We start from the raw sequence: 20,928 nt of genomic DNA on the forward strand, positions 1-20,928 counted from the left end.
TTCTGCATCAGACCATGGCTGCTCATGAAGGACAGGAGAGAAGTTGTGCTGTGGCTCAAGTGACATCCCCAGGCAAGCCCAGTGTAAGTGCATGTGGCAGCCCCCTTGTTGGGGGCTCAGCCTGAGCCCTGGCAGCCTCTTCTCCTTTCCCTCAGACCTGCTGAGTGAGCAGGAAAAGCAAAATTTTGTGGGATTGTTGTGGATCTGCTGCTGAATCAGGCCCCAGAGCAAAAGCCTCTCCCAAAACCACTACTGGGGTCCCCAGGGAGTGCCCCAGCCCCAGAGAGAACTCATCAGACAGGGAAAGCTTTCATTTCCTTTCTGTCTTTGCCTTCTCCAGGGCCAGGCTTGATTATTCCTTTCAGCAACAAAAAGTGCTAGAGGCTCAGCAGCCAGAGATCAATTTTCTCTGCTCTTGGTGCAATGTGTCTGTGGAGGGGGAAGTGGCTTTTTTCCTTCCCTTCCCATTGTGCTGAGACTTGGTGGGTGGCACCAGGGGCGGTGGCAGCTGCATTGCCAGAGGGAGGGTGGCAGGGAACGTGTGCCAGCCCTCACCTGGTGCTGTGCTGATGGAGGGTGTCAAGGCCTTTCACTCACAGCCACTGAAGAGCAAAGCTGGGAAAGAAATCCCAGCTGGTCTCAGACATCGGTATCACTGAGGCACAGTGCAGGGTGGGACTCTCCACTGCTGCCTCTGCTCCTGCTGTGACATCCCCTCTCCTTCACCATAAAGCACTTGCTAATGGAGGACAACTTTCTTTCTAGGGAACATGCAAAAATTTGTCTCTACAGGAATAATATGCAAAGATCTCATGTTTAAGTGATTGGAACATAGGGGCAGCACAAGGTATGAAGACTGAACACAGAGATGGTTCTCAATTATGCAGACAAGATAAGGAAAAAAAATTAGAGCATTTCAGAATTTTAAGAAGATGGGAAAGAATTTGGCATGGGATTAAATATTAGAGAAAATATTAGAACAGCAAAAAAGCAAATGAGAAAAGCCTGAGGAGTAAGGCAGATGGACCAGAGTAAGGAAAGTTGCAAGGACTAACCAAGGGATGAGCCCTGGCACTGTCCCCACAGCATCCCAAGTCCACATTCCCACACTGGAGCTGTGGCAAACACAGAGGGAAGAGAATCCTCTCCCTGGCACTGGCATGGCTGGACTTGCTCAGGGGCTGCTGACAGTGAGGTGTCCATGGCTGTGGATCAATGAGGCAGTGAGCCCTCGGTGTGAATGGTGGCTCAGTCCATGCAGGGCTCTTTGTTGGTCCATCTGTGCAGGGCTGGGAGGTGGTTCCTGGAGGCTGGGAGGGAGCTCCAGCCTGGCAGAGCCACAGTTTGCTTCCACCAGCCACTGGTTTGATCCTCTCCAGACTGTGCAAATTAGGAAACTCTTTGAAACACCAAAGTGTCACACTGCAATGCCAGGCAGCAGCCCTTTGCTTCTTTAAGCAGAAATACAGCTGGGGTTTGGATCACCGTCTTTTATCCAAAAAATGCTCAAGCAAGTTCATAAACTGCAGAACAAAATACTAAAGACTGCAGGTAATTATGGCAGAGACCTCTGGAGTCCTCCCCAGCACAAGGAGCCCCAGCAAAGCTGTCGATGGCTCCCACTGCTTCTGATCCTGGCTGGCAAATATTAATTTTGGTTTTTTTCAAGTTGAAAAATTAACTGCTTTGCAACCCCATCTAATTTGAATACTCTAATTAAGCAGTTTCGGCACTTTTCTCCTCCCAGGACTTTCCCTGGCCAAGCACTTTAACCCCTTGGTTCCCAGGCTCCTGGAGCAGTCAGCCTCTGATGTCTGCTGGTTTGGCTCCCTTGGATGATGATGATGGATGCCACATGTCACCCAGGCTGAAGCTCTCCAGGGTGTTATGAAGACCCTTGCTGGTGTCTGGATTGTCTCCAAGCAGCCAGGTGTTCTTTCCAGGAGAGCTGACAGGCTCTGGTGTGGAGGACACAGAGCTTTGTCCCATCGCCCTCCCTTGACAGGGAAGCTGATCAAGTGTCTCATCATGAGCTCGCCGTGTTCCTGCTCTGCAGATGGTTTGCTGGCTGCTGGCAAAGGCAGCCTGGGGAGAAGCTGTGCCTGGCTCCCACTGCCCATGGCTCTGCCACTGCACTGCTATGGAAAGCTTTTCCCTCTGGCCTCAGGCTGATCTCTGGAGGCATCTCATCCAAGATGTGCAGGGAGGCCATTTGGGGACATGTGCCAGGCACAGGGACTCTCTGCTGGTGTGTTTGCACATCCTCAGCTGTGGCTGGGGAATAGAGATGGGTGGGAAAGTGAGAGTGTCCTCATCATGGGGAACAGGGCCCTGCCAGGAAGATGGTCTGTGATATTCTGATTTGATATTCCATGACTCTAAATCAAGTGGGATGTGCCACCCTGCAGCATTTGGTGACAGTGGCATTGCCCACCTGGGAAGAATCTCCCACACACCATGAGTGCTGCTGGAACTCAGATATTGTGCATCCCATGCTGGCCAGGAGTGATGCTCCAGGAAAGGGTGACCAGTATTCCAACAGAAATGTCCCTGTGTCACCCACCCCAGGCACGGAGGAGCCACGAAGACGAGGGGCTCAGCAGTCTCGGTGACACTGCCTGTCCCAGGGCTGGGGACAGCACAAGGCAGAGCTGTTCTGGTCTCAGGTCACTGCACAACCTGGCAGTGCCCGCCCGGGGACTCAGCACGCTTTAATGAGCTCAGAGGCAGAGCCTGCATGGAGGAATTAACGACTCGGAATAATACTTGTCACTTCTCTGTGAGGAAATTGTCAAGTGAAAAGCAATTTACTAAAAAGGAGGGAGGAAAGAAATGGTTTTGCTTATTAAGATCAACATCATATTAAAGTATTTTCTCAATATCCCATTTGGTTTGAATTTTACATTTTCTCTCTCTTGTTCTCACCAATGGGAGTAAAGCAGGGGGTTTCACTCTAATTAATTGTTGTCTGCTTCATTTGGCCAGCAAATTTCATGAGCAAGGTTACGCATTTCTGTAGCATTTGAATTGCAAATGCTGCAGGAATATGATAAAAAAAGGAAAACACGTGGAATTCTAAAAGCAAATGGGAACCTTTCTGTAAGACATCAATTTAAAAATGCTTTATCCTTACAAATCTTAAAAATATATCTTGACAGAGTATTTACCTTCCCCTCTCCTTTCTTTTCATTTGGAGTTTAAAGCAACAGGTTTGGTTTATGTGTTCACTGTTGCCTTTTTTAGCCTTAAGGAGCTGTATTTTCAGTTTTACTCTACTGTTGGCTAGAAACTTAAAAACATGTATTTGTATTTCTATGAAGAAGCTGTCCCATGTGTTGGTGATTAAACAAAGGTAAATCTGAGGACAGCCCCATCCCCTCAGCTTTGCAGAAATCTGTGGAAGGTGGTACCCAAGGAGAGGCTGCTGTGCTGGCATCGTGTCGGGTGTGTGCAGGACAGGCCACTCAGAGCCACGGAGCTGCAGCTCGCTGTGAGCCCAACAGACCCGGAGAGCAATAGCTGGAGAGCTGGAGGCACCTCCCAGGCACTGCAGAAAGGATTACAGCAGCTCGGACTGTGAAGGGCAACGAGGAGAGAGCTCGATGTCTGGAGAAAATAGGAAGAGGAATGACCCGTGAAACCACATTTCTGGCTTGCTCACACGGAGCAGTGACTCATCCCCAGCCGGAGCCCCAGGGATGCTGATCCTGCGGGCAGGAGATGCAGCATCGGAGGGGATACCAGGAGAGAGGGCTGCTGGGGAGGTGAGGGGCTGCAGGCAGTGAGTGTGGCTGGGTGTAGCAACAGCATCTTCCCCTGTGGTGCTGTTCAGCTCCTGGGCCAAGCTCTTCTAAGTGGCTGGTGATCTGGTACCGTGTCTGTGAGCCAAAGAGAGATGCTGCTCCCAGAAATCCCAAAAGTCTCCTTGTTGTATCAATTATATTTCAGTGCAGCCCTACTTCTGCTTCAGAATTGGTAATTGCTTTGGAAAATGTCCTTTACCTCTTTTGAAGCACCGTCATGCCTTTTGTTGCAACTAAAGTAATGGCTAAAAGCTGAGGGATGGCAGAAAATCAGAAATTTCTGAGAAAGTCCTCACGATTTGCCTCTGAGTCATCTCTATATTGGCAAGAAAAGCTGGCAAAAAAGAAAAGCATCTCTGCAGGTTCTGAAACAGCCCCAAAATTAGGAGTCTGGGCCAGGTGGACACATCCAACCCCTAAGACACATTTCACTGGAACCTGACAGGGCTGAGATCAAAAGCTGTCATTGCAGTTATGTGACTGGTGTAACACAACCTCCTTGAATGAGCTGCATGTGTGAGCTGCCCCCGGTGCTCCAGCAGCCATTCGAGCCCTGAGGAGCTGGTCCTACCCTGCAGCTCCCATGCTGAACACCATAAGGCACAATAAGTGGATTAGCAAAACCTCTGGAAGAGGCAGAGAAGAAAGGCCACTGGGCCTTAAGCTGGTTTTGCATGTATTTACGCAAATGACGTCCCCAGCTAGATGGTAACTGAGGTGAAATCTGGGCTATCCCTGCTGCCCTGGCTCAGCAGCCTGCTGCAGCATTCCTGGCAGAGGAGAGACTGGTTTGCAGCTCGAGCAGAAACAGGGAGTCAGAGCAGATCGATGATGGCAGCGGGGACAGCGCACAAGAGGTGGTGGCGGCCGCACAGCACCAGCACTGTGGCTGCAGTGGGGAGGCTTTGGCTGCTGGGGAGTGGTGCAGTCCCACCCTGGCATCCACAGGACATGTTCCAGACTCCTCACTCCATCCATGGCTTGGAGAGGCTCCTTTGTCACCTCTCGGGGTTCTGCTCCCAGTCCCACCTCCCTGCTGGGCACAGCACCGGGCAGGATTCATCTCTCACGATGGTGAGATGGGGATTGCAATTATTCCTGGCCCTTGCTTGTGCCATCTGTCTGTTCCCTGAACATCCCTGCAGGATCTGTGTCTTAGCAGGTTAATTTAATAAGAGCCTGCTTTATTGTTGCTGGCTGCAGGCACAGCACAGAGCAGCTGAGTCCATCAAGAGCACAGAGCTGCTCTGGCAGCAATCAAATCCTGCCCGGATGTTCATTTGGGAAGGTTGTTTTGCTGAGAAAGGGCAAACCCTCCTGGGGCACCACCGAGGGCTGAGCCCTGCTCCTTTCCCCTTGGCAGGGGCTGTGGAGAAAGTGGCAGCAGAGATTAAATCAGGCCTTTGACCCGGCATGTGCCACACCTCAGGGGAGGGGATGGTGATAGCGAGGGAGTGGCAGAGGTGGTACTGGCAGGAGGTGCCCTGCGTGGCTGGCTCAGGGCTTGGCCATTTATGGCAGAAGCAGCTCTTCCCATCCAGACTTTCAAAACCTTTTACATCACCAGCTATTTTTGTGGCTTGGGATATGTGGTAGGGCACAAGGTGGTGAAAGAGCTGTGCAAACTGTTTAATGAAGGGAATGACTTGTCTTAAGGATAACAAACAACTTGGTGCACTTTGAGATCAGCCCTTTTTTTCAGCTGTAGGCATCTATGGCCAGGTATAAAGTCCTGCGAGTTGGGAAATAAATCTTAGCAATCCAAATCAATACTGGAGGAGGGAAAAAAATCCATTTTCCCAATCCTGTGTCCACCTGCTTGGACCTCCTCTCAGCCCAAGAGCGAGGCAATTGCACAAAAATATATTTGGCTTTTCTCCCACTGTGCTCTTTGCCCCTTCCTCTCCCGAAGTCATTCCTCCACCCATCACAAACATAATGGACTAGCAGTGGCACAAAGACGTGCACATAATGAACCTAAGTGACCGTGTAATCTTATTATTGTCACCCTCATCCTCCCTTGCCCCTTTTCTCCCTCCCCCATTTGTCACTGTCGCCGATTGTGTCATGGTTAAAATTAGATGGGAAGCTCCTCTGGGAGCAACCGCGGCTTTCCTTTATCCCGAGCACCCTGAGTGCATTAAGGTACTTTGCAACAACTCGTGATTTCTAATGGGGTTAAAGTAGGAGGCAGCCTGTTTTAATGCTCACCTTTTTACATTTTCGAGCTGATTCACCAGCCACATGAAAATCTTCCATCCAGGCACGTCTGCCTCCTGCCAGCAATTCACTTGACAACACAATTCTGGAGGCAACAGTGGAGGAAGGAGAGGGCTTTTTACTTACATGTAATAGAGAAGAGTGAATCAAATTTGGTGTAACTTAAGTAAGATTTGTTCTGGAGGATAAAAGTCCTCATTGACCTTTTCCCATAATGGACATGTTCTCTTTGTGGAAAGAAAGTGAATAAAATAAAGCTGTTTGTGAAAACAGCCACGAGCAGAGTCACCTCCTCAGTACCTTTGGATGGTTTTAGCCTCGACCAGGCGCCTCTCTATGGCTGCTGGAAGCCCGGGATGGACACAACGCGGCAGCTGTGTCTGCCCTGGACTCGCAATCAAACAGGTGATGCAAAGGGGAAAGGGACAAATCCAGCACCTCAGACTTGCCTGCTGAAATTCTGCAGTCCGCAGGGAACAGCAGAAACAAATGTGTTTATATTGGAGGGCGGCTTCTCCTAGGGGTGGGAATCATCGAGTTGGGTCTGAAGCGACTGGGGGATTTTATTTTAGAGAGAAAACAGACGTCGATTCTTTTTAGTTGCTTCCTCTTAACAAGGGGGAGTTTCAGTGGCGGGGAAGCGGCGGGGATGGCTCTGGTGCCGTGCTGACACCTGCTGTCAGCACTGCCGTGGGACTGCCGAGCCCAGCCGAGCCCAGCCCCCTGAGCCCAGCCGAGCCCAGCGCCCTGAGCCCAGCCCATCCCAGCGCCCTGAGCCCAGCCCAGCCCAGTCCAGCCCAGCCCAGTCCAGCCCAGCCCAGTCCCCCGAACCCAGTCCCGTCCCGAGCCCAGCCCAACCCAGCTCAGCCTAGCACCCTGAGCCCAGCCCATCGCAGCCCGGCCCAGCCTAGCACCCTGAGCTGAGCCCAGTCCAGCCCAGCCCAGCCCAGACCAGTCCCCCGAACCCAGTCCAGCACCCCGAACGCAGCCCAGCCCATCCCAGCCTAGCACCCTGAGCTGAGCCCAGCCCAGCCCAGCCCAGTCCAGTCCAGTCCCCCGAGCCCAGTCCAGCACCCCGAACCCAGCGCAGCCCAGCCTAGCACCCTGAGCCCAGCCCAGTCCAGTCCAGTCCCCCGAACCCAGTCCAGCACCCCGAACGCAGCCCAGCCCAGCCCAGCCTAGCCCCCTGAGCTGAGCCCAGCCCAGCCCAGCCCAGCCCGGCAACCCCGGCCGCTCCTGGGGGATGTTCACGGAACGGGGAAAAGCGCGGGGCAGCCGGGCAGGGAGGCTCGGGCAGCTGTGGGTGTAAAGGCACGGCACGAATCCTGCAGGTAGAGGTGACAGCTTCGGCAGAATGACGGAGTGTTTGCGTTGGGAAGGACACGGAAGGTGATCTGGTGTCAGCCCTGCCATGGACGGCCTTGGACGCGCCAGGGATCGGGGCAGCTTCTCTGCACAGCCTGTGCCAGGCCCTCACCACATTGTACTACTAATAAAAAACATTTTCTTCCTAGTATCGAATCTAAACCTACACTCTCGGTCTGAACCCATTCATTCCTCCTTTCCTGTCACTACACGTTTTTGTAAAGTCCCTCTCCTTCTTTCCTGTAAATTCCCTTCAGGCAAGGGAAGGGGCAATCAGGTCACCCCGAAGCTTTCTCATCTCCAGGCTGAACAGCCAATTCTCCCAGCCTTTCCTCACATTAGAGGTGCTCCATCCCTCTGATAACCTCGTGTCCCTCTTTGTCGCCAGCCCAGCGGGCTTCCAGGGGTGAAGAACCGCGGTGCCGGTGTCCCACTCTCGACACCCGCCGGTGACACAGCCTGGGTCCCCTCCCCCGCGGGTCTCTTCCCGTAGGGAGCTAAGAGGAGTTTGTTATGGAGTTTGTTCAAGTGATCGAGTGCCGAGCAGGACCTCGTGGAGGAACAACGCGCCGCTCACAGAGCCGCCCTTTGAGGGGCCGCGGCCGCCACGTTAAAGCCGCCATGTTGGGGGGCCGGGCAGGGACAGTGCCTCGGTGCCTCACGCAAACCCGTCCCCCGTCACAGCGCGTGTGCCTCGGTGCCACACTCAAACCCGTCCCCCGTGACAGCGCGTGTGCCTCGGTGCCACACTCAAACCTACCCCCCCGGGGCGCAGTTCGAGCGGGCCGTGACGCAGCACGCCGGAAGTGAGCGGCCGACGACGGGGCGGTGCCGCCTCCGGTGCCTCAGCAAAACCCTTCCGGGTGGGGGTGGCCCTGGCGGGCGGGTCCCGCGGCCGGGCGGCGATGGCGGGAGCGCGGCGGTGAAGGAGCGCAGCGGGGCCGGGGCCGCGCCGGGCGCTGACGGGGGTCTCGCTCCCCTCAGGACGGTGCAGGAGCAGTGAGGCCTCGCCCTTCACCGGAGGCGGGCCGGGGCTATGCGAGGGCCGCGGTGCCGCCTGCCCTAGGCCCGGGCCCGGCGGGAGCGGCGAGCGGGGCCCGATGCGGGAGTACAAGGTGGTGGTGCTGGGCAGCGGGGGGGTGGGGAAGTCCGCCCTGACGGTGCAGTTCGTCACCGGGACCTTCATCGAGAAGTACGACCCCACCATTGAGGACTTCTACCGCAAGGAGATCGAGGTGGACTCGTCCCCCTCGGTGCTGGAGATCCTGGACACGGCGGGCACCGAGCAGTTCGCCTCCATGCGCGACCTCTACATCAAGAACGGGCAGGGATTCATCCTCGTCTACAGCCTGGTCAACCAGCAGTCCTTCCAGGTAACCTCGCCCGGTGTCCCGTCCCCGGATGGAGCCGGCCCTGCCCCGGGGAAGGCCTGGGCCGAGGAGGAAGTTTTAGGGGTAGCCACGTGTGCGTGGAAGCGCTTTATCTGCGAAGGGCCAAAAGTGTAAATGCCAGCTTGAAAGCGCGTTTACCAGCCCTGCTTCCTGATGGAAAACTGCTTGGTTTGCAGGTACTTATCAGGGTGCCACCATTGTTAAATCCCACGCAGTGCTGGAGAACAATGACTAGCTCCCACTTCCCCAACAGAAATCTCCTGGCAATCCCCTTTTGTGAAGAAATCACTCGATATTAAAACCCAGACTTCCCCTTCCAACCCCCTCTCCTTCCTAAAAGGCATGTTTCTGCAGTTGCTCTTGAAGAGAGTCTCATTGTTCTGCAGTTGTGACTTGTTAAGTGAGCTGCTATTTTCCGCTCCCTGCCCCCAAAATATATTCCTGTCCAGCACGAGCTCGATGCTCTCACAGCGTAGGTGGAGTACTGGAGAGCAGAACTAGCTATACACGATCATTTGTGGGTCTGGATTTGATTTCTACTATTAAAACTCTCCAGAAAAATGAAATGTCTTAGCGAGTAACTGGTCTAGGCTGCCTGTGGAAACGGGGCTTTGTTTTTGGGCAGTAAGTGAGTTTAGCAGCACTCCGTGCAGCGCAAGGATTTGCAGCTCCTGCCTTGGCTTGGGCTGCTGAGCTGGGTGTGTTCCAGCTGCTTGGCAAGACCTTGCACACCCCCACTGTTTGCTTCTGCTGAAGGCTGGGCCTTATCTTAGCAGAGGCCTCGAAACAGCCCTGTGCAAGCTGAAGACATGCTTATCTTTGGAAAACAACAGCAGTGACATTGGGATGCTTCTGCTCTCATTTTCACTGATTTTTGGGTTCCGGTGAGCCCTCATTATTTGAGGAATGGATGTGCAGCAATCCACCTTGTTAATATTTAATTATTCCCGTCTGTCTGTAGTGTTTGCTCTGAAGGCTGTAGGTGTAAACCTCTCTGCAGTTCTTTACACAGTGGAAACTTCAAACGCTGGGATTGCTTTGTCTCAGAACTATGCAAGAATTTGTAGTACTGATAGCAACTTAAAACACTCAGGGGGCAGAGGAGGCTGACTCAGACTTTCAAGTGTAAACGCCCCGTGTCGGCTCAGACTTGAATAAATGCATCTCTAGGTAATAAAATCTCTTTACAGCATCTAATTTGGTTACTTACATGTGATTAAATGTGTTCACAATGAATTATTCTAAGCATTCCAGGACGGAGAAGGCTTTATTTAAATTGATGGCTTTCTCAAGCTGTAAACTAAGCACAAACTTCCTAAATGGTTGTGTAATGGCATGCCCCTGCTAGGGTTACAGGTCCTTAGACTTGAGACAACTTCTTCAGAAAGCTGAAACCAGCCTTCAGAGCAGCAATACCGTCCCTCCTGTGGCTGAACCGACTGTCTGAGAGCACAGCAGTCACTTTCTGTTTGTAAAGGCATGTAAATTCCATAAAGTGTGCATGCTTTTATATAAAAGAAGTAACTTAGTGATCGGTAGTAAATTTTCTCTGAATTCTAGATCTGCGAGCCTATGAGTTTAAAAAGTCTTCTGATGTATTTTTAATGTTCAGCTGCACGTGAGGGTTCCTAAAATGTGTTTCTGCAGTGGTTGTGTAGCAGTTCCATGTGATTCCCTGCATGTACTAACCATGGATTGTCTGACCAGGACATCAAGCCCATGAGGGACCAGATTGTCCGGGTGAAGAGATACGAGAAAGTCCCTCTGATCCTGGTGGGGAATAAAGTGGATCTGGAGTCGGAGAGGGAAGTCTTGTCTGCAGAAGGCAGAGCCCTGGCTCAGGAGTGGGGCTGTCCCTTCATGGAGACGTCAGCCAAGAGCAAAACAATGGTGGATGAACTGTTTGCTGAGATCGTCAGGCAAATGAACTATGCCTCCCTGCCTGAAAAACAAGATCAATGTTGTACAACTTGCATCGTCCAGTGAGAGATATTAAGAAAAACCTCAACCATGGCCATACAGAGCAGGTTGGTGGAACAGTCATAACTAACTGAGGAGCCTAAGCGTGGTGTTTCAGTAAGAGATAAAGGGACAGGGAGTCTGAAATGAGGCAGCCTTCCTCCAAAAGAGATGGGAGCTTGTGCACATGGTTGAGTCAAATGGACTTCTTGTATTACCTCAGTAGGGTTAGTCAGGGAATGCTGCATTTGCTTGCAGTAATTTTACAATGACACAAAGTGAATGATCTCATCTGCACCTATTTTGACTGTTAGTGCTGTATTTGATGCTGTGTTATTCTGCATAAGTGCTTTGTGATGTTGCTGTGGGTTTATTCTTGTAGCTGGTATCTGAATTATTTTCCAGTAATGGGAGTTACCTTGGAGTTCAGTGGGATTATTGTGACCAAGTTTCCCAGTAGTTCTACTGAGAAGACTTTGAGCTTGTTAAATAAAGTTCTGTAGTACAGAAACTGACAGTACCCTTCTGCCTTATCAGTGGAATAAGTTTCTCTTGCAAGAGAACCGCCCTGAGTGGTGAGAAGTGGCTCGAAGCCCACATGAGATAGTCAAGGGTGTGCACAAAGTGCTCTTCATCTCAAATCTCCAGAGCACAGAACACACTGTAAAATGCCTTCCCAGTGCACAACTCTCCTTTCCCAGTGACTCACAAGAGGTGTGATGGGAGTCCAGCCTTCAGAGGGCTCTCTGTAAGGCTTCCCCTGTGTCAGGTGTTGCTTTAATTTTAATTTTTTCCCTCCAAGACCGCTGCCTTTGGCCTTTCACGTGTGTGGTCTTTTTCATCACCTTTTTCCTCCTGACTGTGCATGGGTCTGTTCCTCCCTGATGTGCATTCCCATGAGGTGGTTCTGAACCCCCACCACTCCTGTTTCCCCTGTAGCTGTTGCAGGTCTTGTTTCACCTCTGGCTCTTATCCATGAGACTGCAAAGCACCGTTGGTGTGCTGTGTGTGCAGCCAGCTGGTCCCTCAGACCTCCAGTTGTCTGTTGGACCTTCACAAACAACTCGTGATCTCCGAGAGCAAGTGCAGGAATCAGGGAGGATGTGGAAACTCAGGGGAAGGAACTGCCCCTCCTGACAGCTGCACTGCTTGAGGCTCAGACTCCCACTGCCATGTTAGTAACTTGCTTGACTCAAAGGAGCTTTTTGTGTCTGGGTGACAAGAGGGAAAATAGGTTATTACTGGAAGCTTTGGGCCATGTATCCTCTTTAATCTTGAGTGCAAGGTCAGAGTGAAGCCTCAAAGCTTCTCTTTGAGATTGTTATAAAGTGCTTTGTAAATATCAAGTTTTAGGTGCTCATGGCCCTAGCACTGTCACACTACAGATAATACATTATGTTTTTATCTCCAGTTCTGTGAAATTAGGAAGGGCTGCTGTCACTGTGTACGAGGTGTGTGTAAGTTTGAGATTTGCTTGTTGAAAGGTGAGGGAGCTTGTTGTTTTGGAGCAGAGGAAAATACAAATAAAGTCTTTCATTGTACATTAATCACACCTGCAGAGTCTATGGAGTTCTAGACAGTAATTTCTTAGATTAATTTCTTCTTTTTTTTTAATTGAGTAATGCAGGGGTAATATCCTGAATTGTTGCAGCTATTTCTAAGGCAGCTTCACAAACAAGATTATGTGGACTAGAAGTATCATGCCAAAGGATATGGCAATCCCCTGGGTTACTAGTGGTTCATCTTGTGCAGGTTACTGTCTTAAACTCTGGCAAAATCAGGCCTTTCATCCTTGAAATTTAGAGTTCTGGAATTGATTGCTTCTGAGGGAGGCTTTGTAACCTGTCTGCTTCTGGATTTAGCACTAAGAAGCACATTTAATCTTAAAGGTGAAATTGAGGAAGGGGCACAGCCACATGTTATTCCTCTGTATGATAACTTTTACCTAGATTTCGTGGCTTCCTAAACGCGTTCTTGCTTCAGAAGAAACATCTGTATTCTTATGTATTTGTGAGGTCTTGAGACAGGGGATCTAAGCTTTTGTGATAGAGATTTCCTCTCCTTCCTTCTGCCTGGCTTAGACAATCACCCCAAGCCTTTAGCAGCAAACTGCTTCCTTGCTTCTGGGGAATGCTGTCTCTGCCTGGTATAGTCTCATCACCTGTGCCAAACAAGCCTTTCCTTCCTGATCCATTTCCCATTCAGTCCAGTTCTCACCATGTCTGAAACTTTTATTACTCATTCTGGCTTTTCACAGGCTTCATGTTCCGTATATTTAATTTCAGGCTAATACTTTTGGGGTACTTTCCTCTTCCTGGCTCCCAGTCTATCCTTGTTCTTTGACTGAGTAGATGTAGGATCTCATTAACTTTATCATAAGCCTTTGCTGGTTGATAATTTCTGTCTGATGTGCTCTGGTAGGAGAGGTGCTGATGGTGTCTTGTGATAGCTCTAATCAGCTTTGTGATCCTGCTTATCTGTGATCCAGGAAACAATTGCTGCTTGTCAGACCTCTGCTTTAGGAGTGACCCCTCCTAGGTAAATTGAAACTGAGGAAGTAGAACCACCTGTCTGAAAATCTGGGCTTGAACTACAGCTGTGTCCTGGGATCATCATCATCATCATCTCTGAGTTCTGTAACCTGGCTGTGTCCAGGAGGAGTGCTGGGTGTGTTGGTTCACAGAGCAGTACATACAGCAGTTTGTGTTCCTGCAGTTCTGGTGCCGAAACCCAGGAGGGGTCGGGGTGGATTTTTTTTTTTCTGGGCCTAGCTCTGCCTGAGGCTGTTCCAGTGTCAGTTTTAACTCTCAGGTACCACTTAACCTCTTTTAGGTGCTGATACTTCAGCCTGTCAGCTATGATGTGTAGGTTCTTTCATGACATTTTGAGAAGCATTTGCTAAACTGTTGTTCCAGTCAGCTGCCTTGGCTGAGATGGAGGATGGAACATAACTGCATAGTCAGGATAACCCTGAGTTCCTTCTAAAAATGTGTGTTGTTCTCACATCCTGTTTCCCACCTCCTCTTTTGTGTTTCTGCAGTGGTCTTCTGTCATTTTGCTCTTGTATTCAGAGATGGGAGAGTTCCAGGACCCTGCTTTGTGTTCCTTGCTCCAGTATTTCTCTTGAGTTTTCAGTATGACACTGTTTTGTATTTCAAATCTTCTTTAAAGTATGGTACCTGGTACAGTGCTTTTGCACTAAAGACTTTCTGATACTAATAGGATTGGTAACACCTTAAAGGTTGGGATCAAAGACTGATTCTGATTGTGGTTTCTGTCCCCTGTGTTCATGAGTAACTGGTATTAGCAAGGTTGAAGGAGGAGTATTCCTCTCTAGGAGTAAAAACTGAAAGTGTACTGTCTTCTGGTCTATGTGGCTGTGCAACAGAGACACCTGTATTATACTGTATTGTCTGACTTCCCCTCTCTCCTGCCTGCTCACAGAAGAGACCAGAGAGTAGGTATAAAGTATCACAGGCAAATGAAGCCAGATGAGGTATCCTGTAGTGTTAATCTTAGTAACTAAACACTAATGCAAAGATGACAAATCTGGACTGGGAGGTCCCTAACCTGCAAATGCAAGGATGATGAAAGGCATGTGGAGGAAAATACCATTACTTCATTTTTCTGTTCTTGCTATTCCTAGCAATTCTTTGCTGGCCACATTATTGAATGCTGGGTTTAGATGAAGTTTTTTGGGTGGCTCTAACTCTGGTAGGATGAGGAGCTATGCTGTAAATGGTTTGCCTCTTCTGTGCTCTAAGCAAAGATAAAACATCTATTAAGCAGGTCTAATCCATCCCCATTAGAAGTTAAATGTTGGTTTGCTGCTTTTGACAGTACAGGGACTCTCTCTGTCTAAAACTTGTGCACCAGCAACAGAGTGTGGGGTGGGAGTGATCTCACCAGATTGGGAAAGAATTGCTGTTAGTTGGAAAACATACAAGCCAGCAAGAAAAACCTGGCTGTTGGCTCCCGAGGGCAGGAGTGCTGCTCCTGAGTGTTGACCAGTTGTTAGGCAAGAAGGGGAACCCTGGCCATGTCCTTGCACTCTGTGGTGACACACTCTTAGCTGTGAGCAAATCAGCTGCTGAAAAGAAATGGTGCAGTAGGAAACATAAGGTCCTGACTCATTTGGAGAAATTCAAGAATTGAGAAGGCTCCTCAGAATCCCTGGGAAGTCATGGATCAAGCTAGAGTGAAATACATGCACATACATATGACAGGTTTCTACAGACTTTGAGCTTTGCCTAAGACTTTTAGGATATCTCTGCAGATAAATTGTGGGAGCTACAAGTGAGTTATCTGAAATGCAAAGATGGTTTGGTCACCTTAGTAATATGTTGGTGTGCTTGATTGAGGATGGTGGTGTACAGCTCTCCCTGCTGAGGCTGTCTGAATGCTAAGGGGCTTTTTTTGGAGTCACTTAGAGGGTCTGATTGCTGAGAACACAGGTGTCAAACTGAGTTAACTGGCTCACCTTTCTGTTCCCAGAACTTGTGCCAAAAGCCATTGTGTATGTTACTGGGTGTTACACATACGCTGGCTCCTGCCTTGGTGCATCTGTACAAGAGAACTTAAATTTCCTGGATTTTTCAGATCTTTAGATGCAATTTCCTATCCCACAGCAGCAGCTGTTACAAAGTGAACAGCAATAGGTTGTTACCTGCTTGCCTCTTATATTAGCAGAGTTAGTAGAGCATTTGGGGATGCTGCTGTGGAAAACAGTGCTTTGGAGCTCAGGATGGAAAACTGGCCCTTCCAGGCAGGGGAGGAGCTGTTTTCACTTTGGATATGTATTGAATTTGGCTTTCATGAGGTTTTTGTTTTTTGTTTTGTTTTGTTTGTTTTGTTTTTTTTTAATTGCAGATAAAACTCAGAGGAAACTTGCACAGATGCTGCTTTGGAGAACTTTCAGCCCAGGTTGCAGAGCTGAGCCTTGGTAAACCTGTCTCTATTACAGCACATTGCCATACATCTAAGTGCATAAGGTTGGTGGCCTCCAGGATCCACACACCTTAATCAGAATGCTTAGCATGTTTACCATAAGTTTTAAAATCTGTTCTTTATCTATCAGTCCTTTTATAGCTTTCTAAGTTCATATAATGGCTAATATGCAAGAGTTCATTTTTAATATTTTAATTGATTTCTTTAATCAATTCTGAATTTGTATTTATTAAATACTTAAACTCAGTATTACCTACTCAATGCCTTTTAAAAGAAGAGAGTTTTAATGGAGAATAAGTTGAGCCTTAAACAAATGGTTACTTCTGTATATTACCTCGCATCAGTGCTTATTTCTATTTGCAAGGTTTTCTCCTACAGTGTAGTTGGTCATTCTTTGAGACTTTTTGTTTACGTGTGACAGTGTCATGGAAAGATACTGAAGGCACTCTGTTGTATGGATGTAATATCCCTTTTCGTGGCAAATGCAGCTGTGACAATGTGTTTGTAACTGGTCTGATTTGACAGTAGGGAATACTTGGAATGGCATAGAAAGTCTCCAGCTGATGTTGCTCTCAATCTCGGGTTTCTTAATTGAACATGACAATTGTAGCATTGAAAAACAGCAGCACACTTTTCCTTCTACTGAGTTTCTAAACTTGTTTGTTTACAAATTGCTTCTCTATGCCTTTGAAAAGGGATAATGTATCCTTCAAATGGGCTCTATGCCTACTCTGTCAGCTCAGCTTTGCCTGGCACAGTAAGAGACATCTAGTAGACCTCTGCATATGTAAATCTAATGCAAATACGATCACTTTACATTTTATAGTTTCTAATATTTGTCTTTCTGAATAATATTTTAAAGCAATATTTGTTAAAATTTTTCTTGCACTGTCACAAATTGCTTTTTAGTTTGGTTTTTTTTCCCCAATAAACAAGTTTAATATTAGAGACAAGTTGGTGTAACAAGGGGAAAAGCACCAGGTTTCAGTGATACTAACTGCAAGCGTGCTTTAAACAGCCATTGCCTTCCTTATTGTTTACCTGATCAACATTTTCTCTGAATACTTGAAAATTTTAACAATAACACAGGTATAAAGAGCAGAATGAAAATGTACAAAGAACAGACAAAATCTTTTTGTTCACCTCTATTAACGTGTCGCATACATGAGAGCTTTTTCTAGCAGTGGTTTAAAATGTGTAATTTTTTTTTTGCAGAAATTTAATAACTGCAGCTCACCTACTGCACCAAAGTTCTAGGTTTTTAGGAGCCCAGCTTTAGTCATTTGAACATGCTTCTAGAAATGTACATTCTTTCCCTGTAATAGCTAAATATCTATGAGAAAAGCTCCAGTAAAAGCAGTGATGGATATATGAGGTTAAGCAGTTGAAAACTCACAAATTGTATTGTGGATGATGGCATTTAAAACAATAAAAGATCACCGGTACAGTATCTCAATATTAATGTGTTTTCTTGGTAATAATGCAGGCTGACTTTACAATATTAGCAGAAATAAAGATTCTGTGTCTACATTCAGTGTTGAATTTGAATCCTGAAAAGAAGAGGACAGGATTTCTGCCTGGTTATTAAAACACCTGATTCTTTTTCTGTGGGGTTACTTGAAGTTTTTTTTTCCTGTTTGTACAAACTTTATAAACAGGCTGAGGCTAATACTTAGGTTTGCACTTTAATATCAGAATTAAACCAAACCTTGTATTCAAACTAGATTTTTTTAAAGTGATGGTTGTTGATCTTTTTTGTAGGTTGTAAGGAAGTAATAGGATATGAAAGTAATTCATAAAGATCCTAGTTTTCCTTTGTCTAAGAAGGAAAAAGTTGGTTGATATTGATCAGTGGTTCATTCCTATGGGTAGTTTTCAAAGCAGTGTTCATTTTCATTGACCTCAGCAAAAAAAAAGAAAAAAAAAAAGAAAAAAGAAAAAAAACCCACAAAAAAACAAACAAATGAAAAAAACCTTAAACTTGAACTAGCTTAGAGTGACAGGAGTGGGAAAATGAGAGATGGTTTCTTCAGCACACTTTGGGGGGAAAAAGGGACCAAAAGTTTATTTAGGCTTCCTCAATAGTTTGCATGTGAAGTTGCTTATTAGAGTAAGAGGCTAATAATAAATGCAATATGTATTGTCTTTACTATGGCATCTGTTTAGGAGTTGTTCAAATCACTGCAGTAGGGCTCTACAAATAAAAATGTAACCTAACATCTTGTATCTAATGTACTGTATCTTTATCAGTGATAGGTGAAATCTGGAATAACAAGTGCAAAAATGGAACAATTACCTATAATGCTTTGTAAAAAGTTTTTTCCAGTAGAATTCATTCTTGTCATTTTGTAAGACAACCCTACAGTCCACCTGTTTGTAACTTTTTTAATAAAATAGATACCTGTATTACCAAACCAGGGTGAGTAGTCTGTGTTCACTTTCTTCTGGAGTGGCTGCACTGACAAGCTGCTGCTGCTTTTTGTTTTGTGGGTTGTTTTTGAGGTTCTGGTTTTATTCTAAATGCAGTCACCACATCTGAATTATCTTGAGGGAGTCCTGGTGTGGGGGAGCAGGGTGTGCAGCTGTGCCCCAGCTGGGTGTAGAGCTGACAGTGCTCAGAGGAGAGAGAAGGGGAGCAAGGGCTGTGCATCATCTTCCTGTGCAAGGCAGGCACTCCCTGAGCTGGGGGCCAGTTCAGAGCAGCCCCCTCACAGGCCAGTGTGATGGAGCTTTGTTCAGAAGAAATCTGTGTTTGTCTTGTGTGAGTCTTTAACGTTCTTGTTTCCATGCAGGAAACACATAAAGATGTGTGAAGATGGCCACAAGTCCTGACATCACCTTGCAGTGTCTGTAGCTGCCCTCCAGCCAGAGCTGACATCTCTGTACCACCCTGGCAGAGTGAGTGCTCCTGGAGCTCTGCCACAAGATTTTTCCAGAAAACCAAAATGCCCAAAGCTATTTGATAGCAATTATCTTAAATGCTCAGTAAAAGCCCTGAATTGGCCAAGTCAGTGATTGTCATCTGGGCCCTGTAACAAAAAGTGCATCTTCCTCAGAACATGCAGTCTTGGCACTGACCTTTAGCACTGTGTTTGTAACTAAAGCTGTGCCTTAATGGAAAATGTGATTTCAAGTTGAGAAAAAGTTGATACCTTGGTACCTTCAGTCCTCAGCAGTGTGTCAGCAGGCAAAACCACGTAGCCTGCTCACCACCCCTCCTCCAGCTGAAACAGCATTAGCCTTATCTTGTAGGTAGATTTCTGTGATGTTTCTTCTTCCTGCTCACACTTCCTTTGCTGCAATAGAGAAGTAGTTTCCATCTCGAGAGGAAAATGAGAGAGAAGAGCAGGGTGTGCTTCTAAGTGATTTTGGGTGAAATATCTGCTTCCCTAACCTAGCTGAGAGATGATGGTGAAGCCTGCCCTCATTAGTGTTGCTGAGGGTGGGAGCTGACACTTCAGGATCTGTCTGCTTTGAGGTGTTACTACTGGATTCATTGCTGTGTGAGTCTGACTTCTCATGTGGTTTAAAAGTCAGAATGCAGCAGCAATACTCCCAATTCCTTATGGCACTCAGTGTAGCTAAGGAAGCTGCTTCCTATTTCCACTTGTAGGTTGGGGAGTAATGTGAGTTAAGCAGTGTAATACAGGCTGGGTTGAGGATTTTAAGGAAGGAATAATATTATTTAAGCTATTATCTTTCAAAAGTCTTTGGTGCTGAGAGTGAACTCGGTTGCTGCTGCACAGGCTTGTGTAGCATCCTTTGTTAAACAGGTGTGGCAATGTCATGTTGCTCTGCCTGGTTTTGGGGCTGTTTATGTAGTGTTTTATGGCAGCTTTTCCTTTGGTCTACCAGGTCTTGCTCTACAGGTGCCTGCAGTGTCCTGCAGCTTTCCCCGTGCAGCCAGAGGACAGAGATGTCCCCCCAAGAGCCACCAGAGAGCCCGAGCCAGCTGCAGCACCGGCAAGAGACCTGTCCCCACCCTGCTCCCCCAGCCAGCACGGGTGACAGGTAACTGTGCCAGTGCCCAGGGCAGAGCTGGGCCCTGCAGCCCGGCTGGGTGTACAGGGGCACACCCCAGAGCCACACAAACCCCAGAGCCACACAAACCCCACAGCCAGCACAGAGACCCTGCCAGGGTGGAGCGTGAACCGCCGGCCACACCTCGTGTGCAGCTGCACGCTGGCATCTGCCCGGGGAGGCTGGGCTGTAATTACAGTGTGAAACTAGGTGGAAGTGTCTAGTCTTAATTAAAATGAGATAGGGGTTCCAGAGCAGTACGTGCTGCCCCGTGTGAGTTATCTGTGCTGCAGGGGCAGCGGCCGGCAGTGCCGGGCCGGGTGAGTCACGGCTCGCTGGAGGAAGCGCGAGCAGCTCCCGGGGCTGCGGGCCTGCTCTGCCAGGAGGTGACGTGGCCCGGTGTTCTGCTCTGAAAGGGAAAAATGTGGGTTTTGGGTGTTTTACATAGCCACTTTTATCTCTGCCTGGTCAATGCAGCTGTGAGGAGCAGAGAAGGAGGCTCTGAGCTGTCATCAGCTCTGTGCAGGGTGATGTCCTGCTGGCAGCGGTGTGCTGGTGCTGCCGAGGGCAGCGCTGGGCTGGCAGTGACCGTGCTGATTGCAGGACTGTAGGGGATGAACCTTGTTCTCTGGGGAACAATGTATGTAGTGTGGAATCAGCGTACTTGCCACCGGTGCTCTCCTTCAAAACCGTTTTCTTCAAGTCCCTCCAAAGGCTCTGGAGCAATAACTGCAATAATTGATCGGAGAGTCTCTCATGTTTTAGGAATCTGTAAAATTCACTCACAGGGGAGGTTTTGCTGCTTCTTTGGTTTGTGGCATGTCTGTGCGCCTTGGTGTTCTGCTGGTTCAGCCTCAGTGTGCTGTGACAGCTCTCTTAGCAGTGCCTTACTTCCTCCTAAGCATATTTCCAGTGATTAGACTTGCATGGGATTTCAGACTCAGCAACACTGCCAGTTACTGATTGACCTCAATTGTTCTTGCCTGGGAAGAAAAATCATAATTGTAGCACTTCCCTCCTGTGGGCATACGGGCAAGGGTGTGTTAGAGATGTGGAGGTGCTTGGACTTGCTTGGAATCAGATGCACCGGCATTGTAGCATTATTTTGAAATTGGACTTCTTGCATGTAAATAAATAAGTGGACTAGAACTTAAATAATAAAGTTGAAAAATTCTCAGACTTACAAAAAGGATTAGTATTTCATACATTTGTGAGACAACAAT

The 20,928-nt window shown here is 48.1% G+C and overlaps 1 protein-coding gene across 1 annotated transcript; it reads left to right on the forward strand.

Annotated features, from left to right (window-relative positions):
* Positions 1-8,232: 8,232 nt before the first annotated feature.
* On the forward strand, positions 8,233-18,099 carry RAP2C (RAP2C, member of RAS oncogene family). Its single transcript, XM_041485015.1, has 3 exons — positions 8,233-8,761; positions 10,487-10,806; positions 15,608-18,099. Exons 1-2 carry the CDS (start codon positions 8,489-8,491, stop codon positions 10,763-10,765), a joined length of 552 nt encoding a protein of 183 aa, XP_041340949.1. The 5' UTR covers positions 8,233-8,488; the 3' UTR covers positions 10,766-10,806; positions 15,608-18,099.
* The last annotated feature ends 2,829 nt before the right edge of the window (positions 18,100-20,928 follow it).

The sequence above is a fragment of the Pyrgilauda ruficollis genome, unplaced genomic scaffold (genome assembly GCF_017590135.1).
Source record: "Pyrgilauda ruficollis isolate IOZ18807 unplaced genomic scaffold, ASM1759013v1 scaffold7, whole genome shotgun sequence".
NCBI classification, from domain to species: Eukaryota; Metazoa; Chordata; class Aves; order Passeriformes; family Passeridae; genus Pyrgilauda; species Pyrgilauda ruficollis.

What these genes read in the sequence shown, in the direction of transcription:
- RAP2C (XM_041485015.1), top strand. Translation starts at nt 8,489, where the DNA reads ATGCGGGAGTACAAGGTGGTGGTGCTGGGCAGCGGGGGGGTGGGGAAG. An exon ending in TCAACCAGCAGTCCTTCCAG is followed by an intron (nt 8,762 to 10,486) that starts GTAACCTCGCCC and finishes TTGTCTGACCAG; the next exon opens with GACATCAAGCCCATGAGGGA.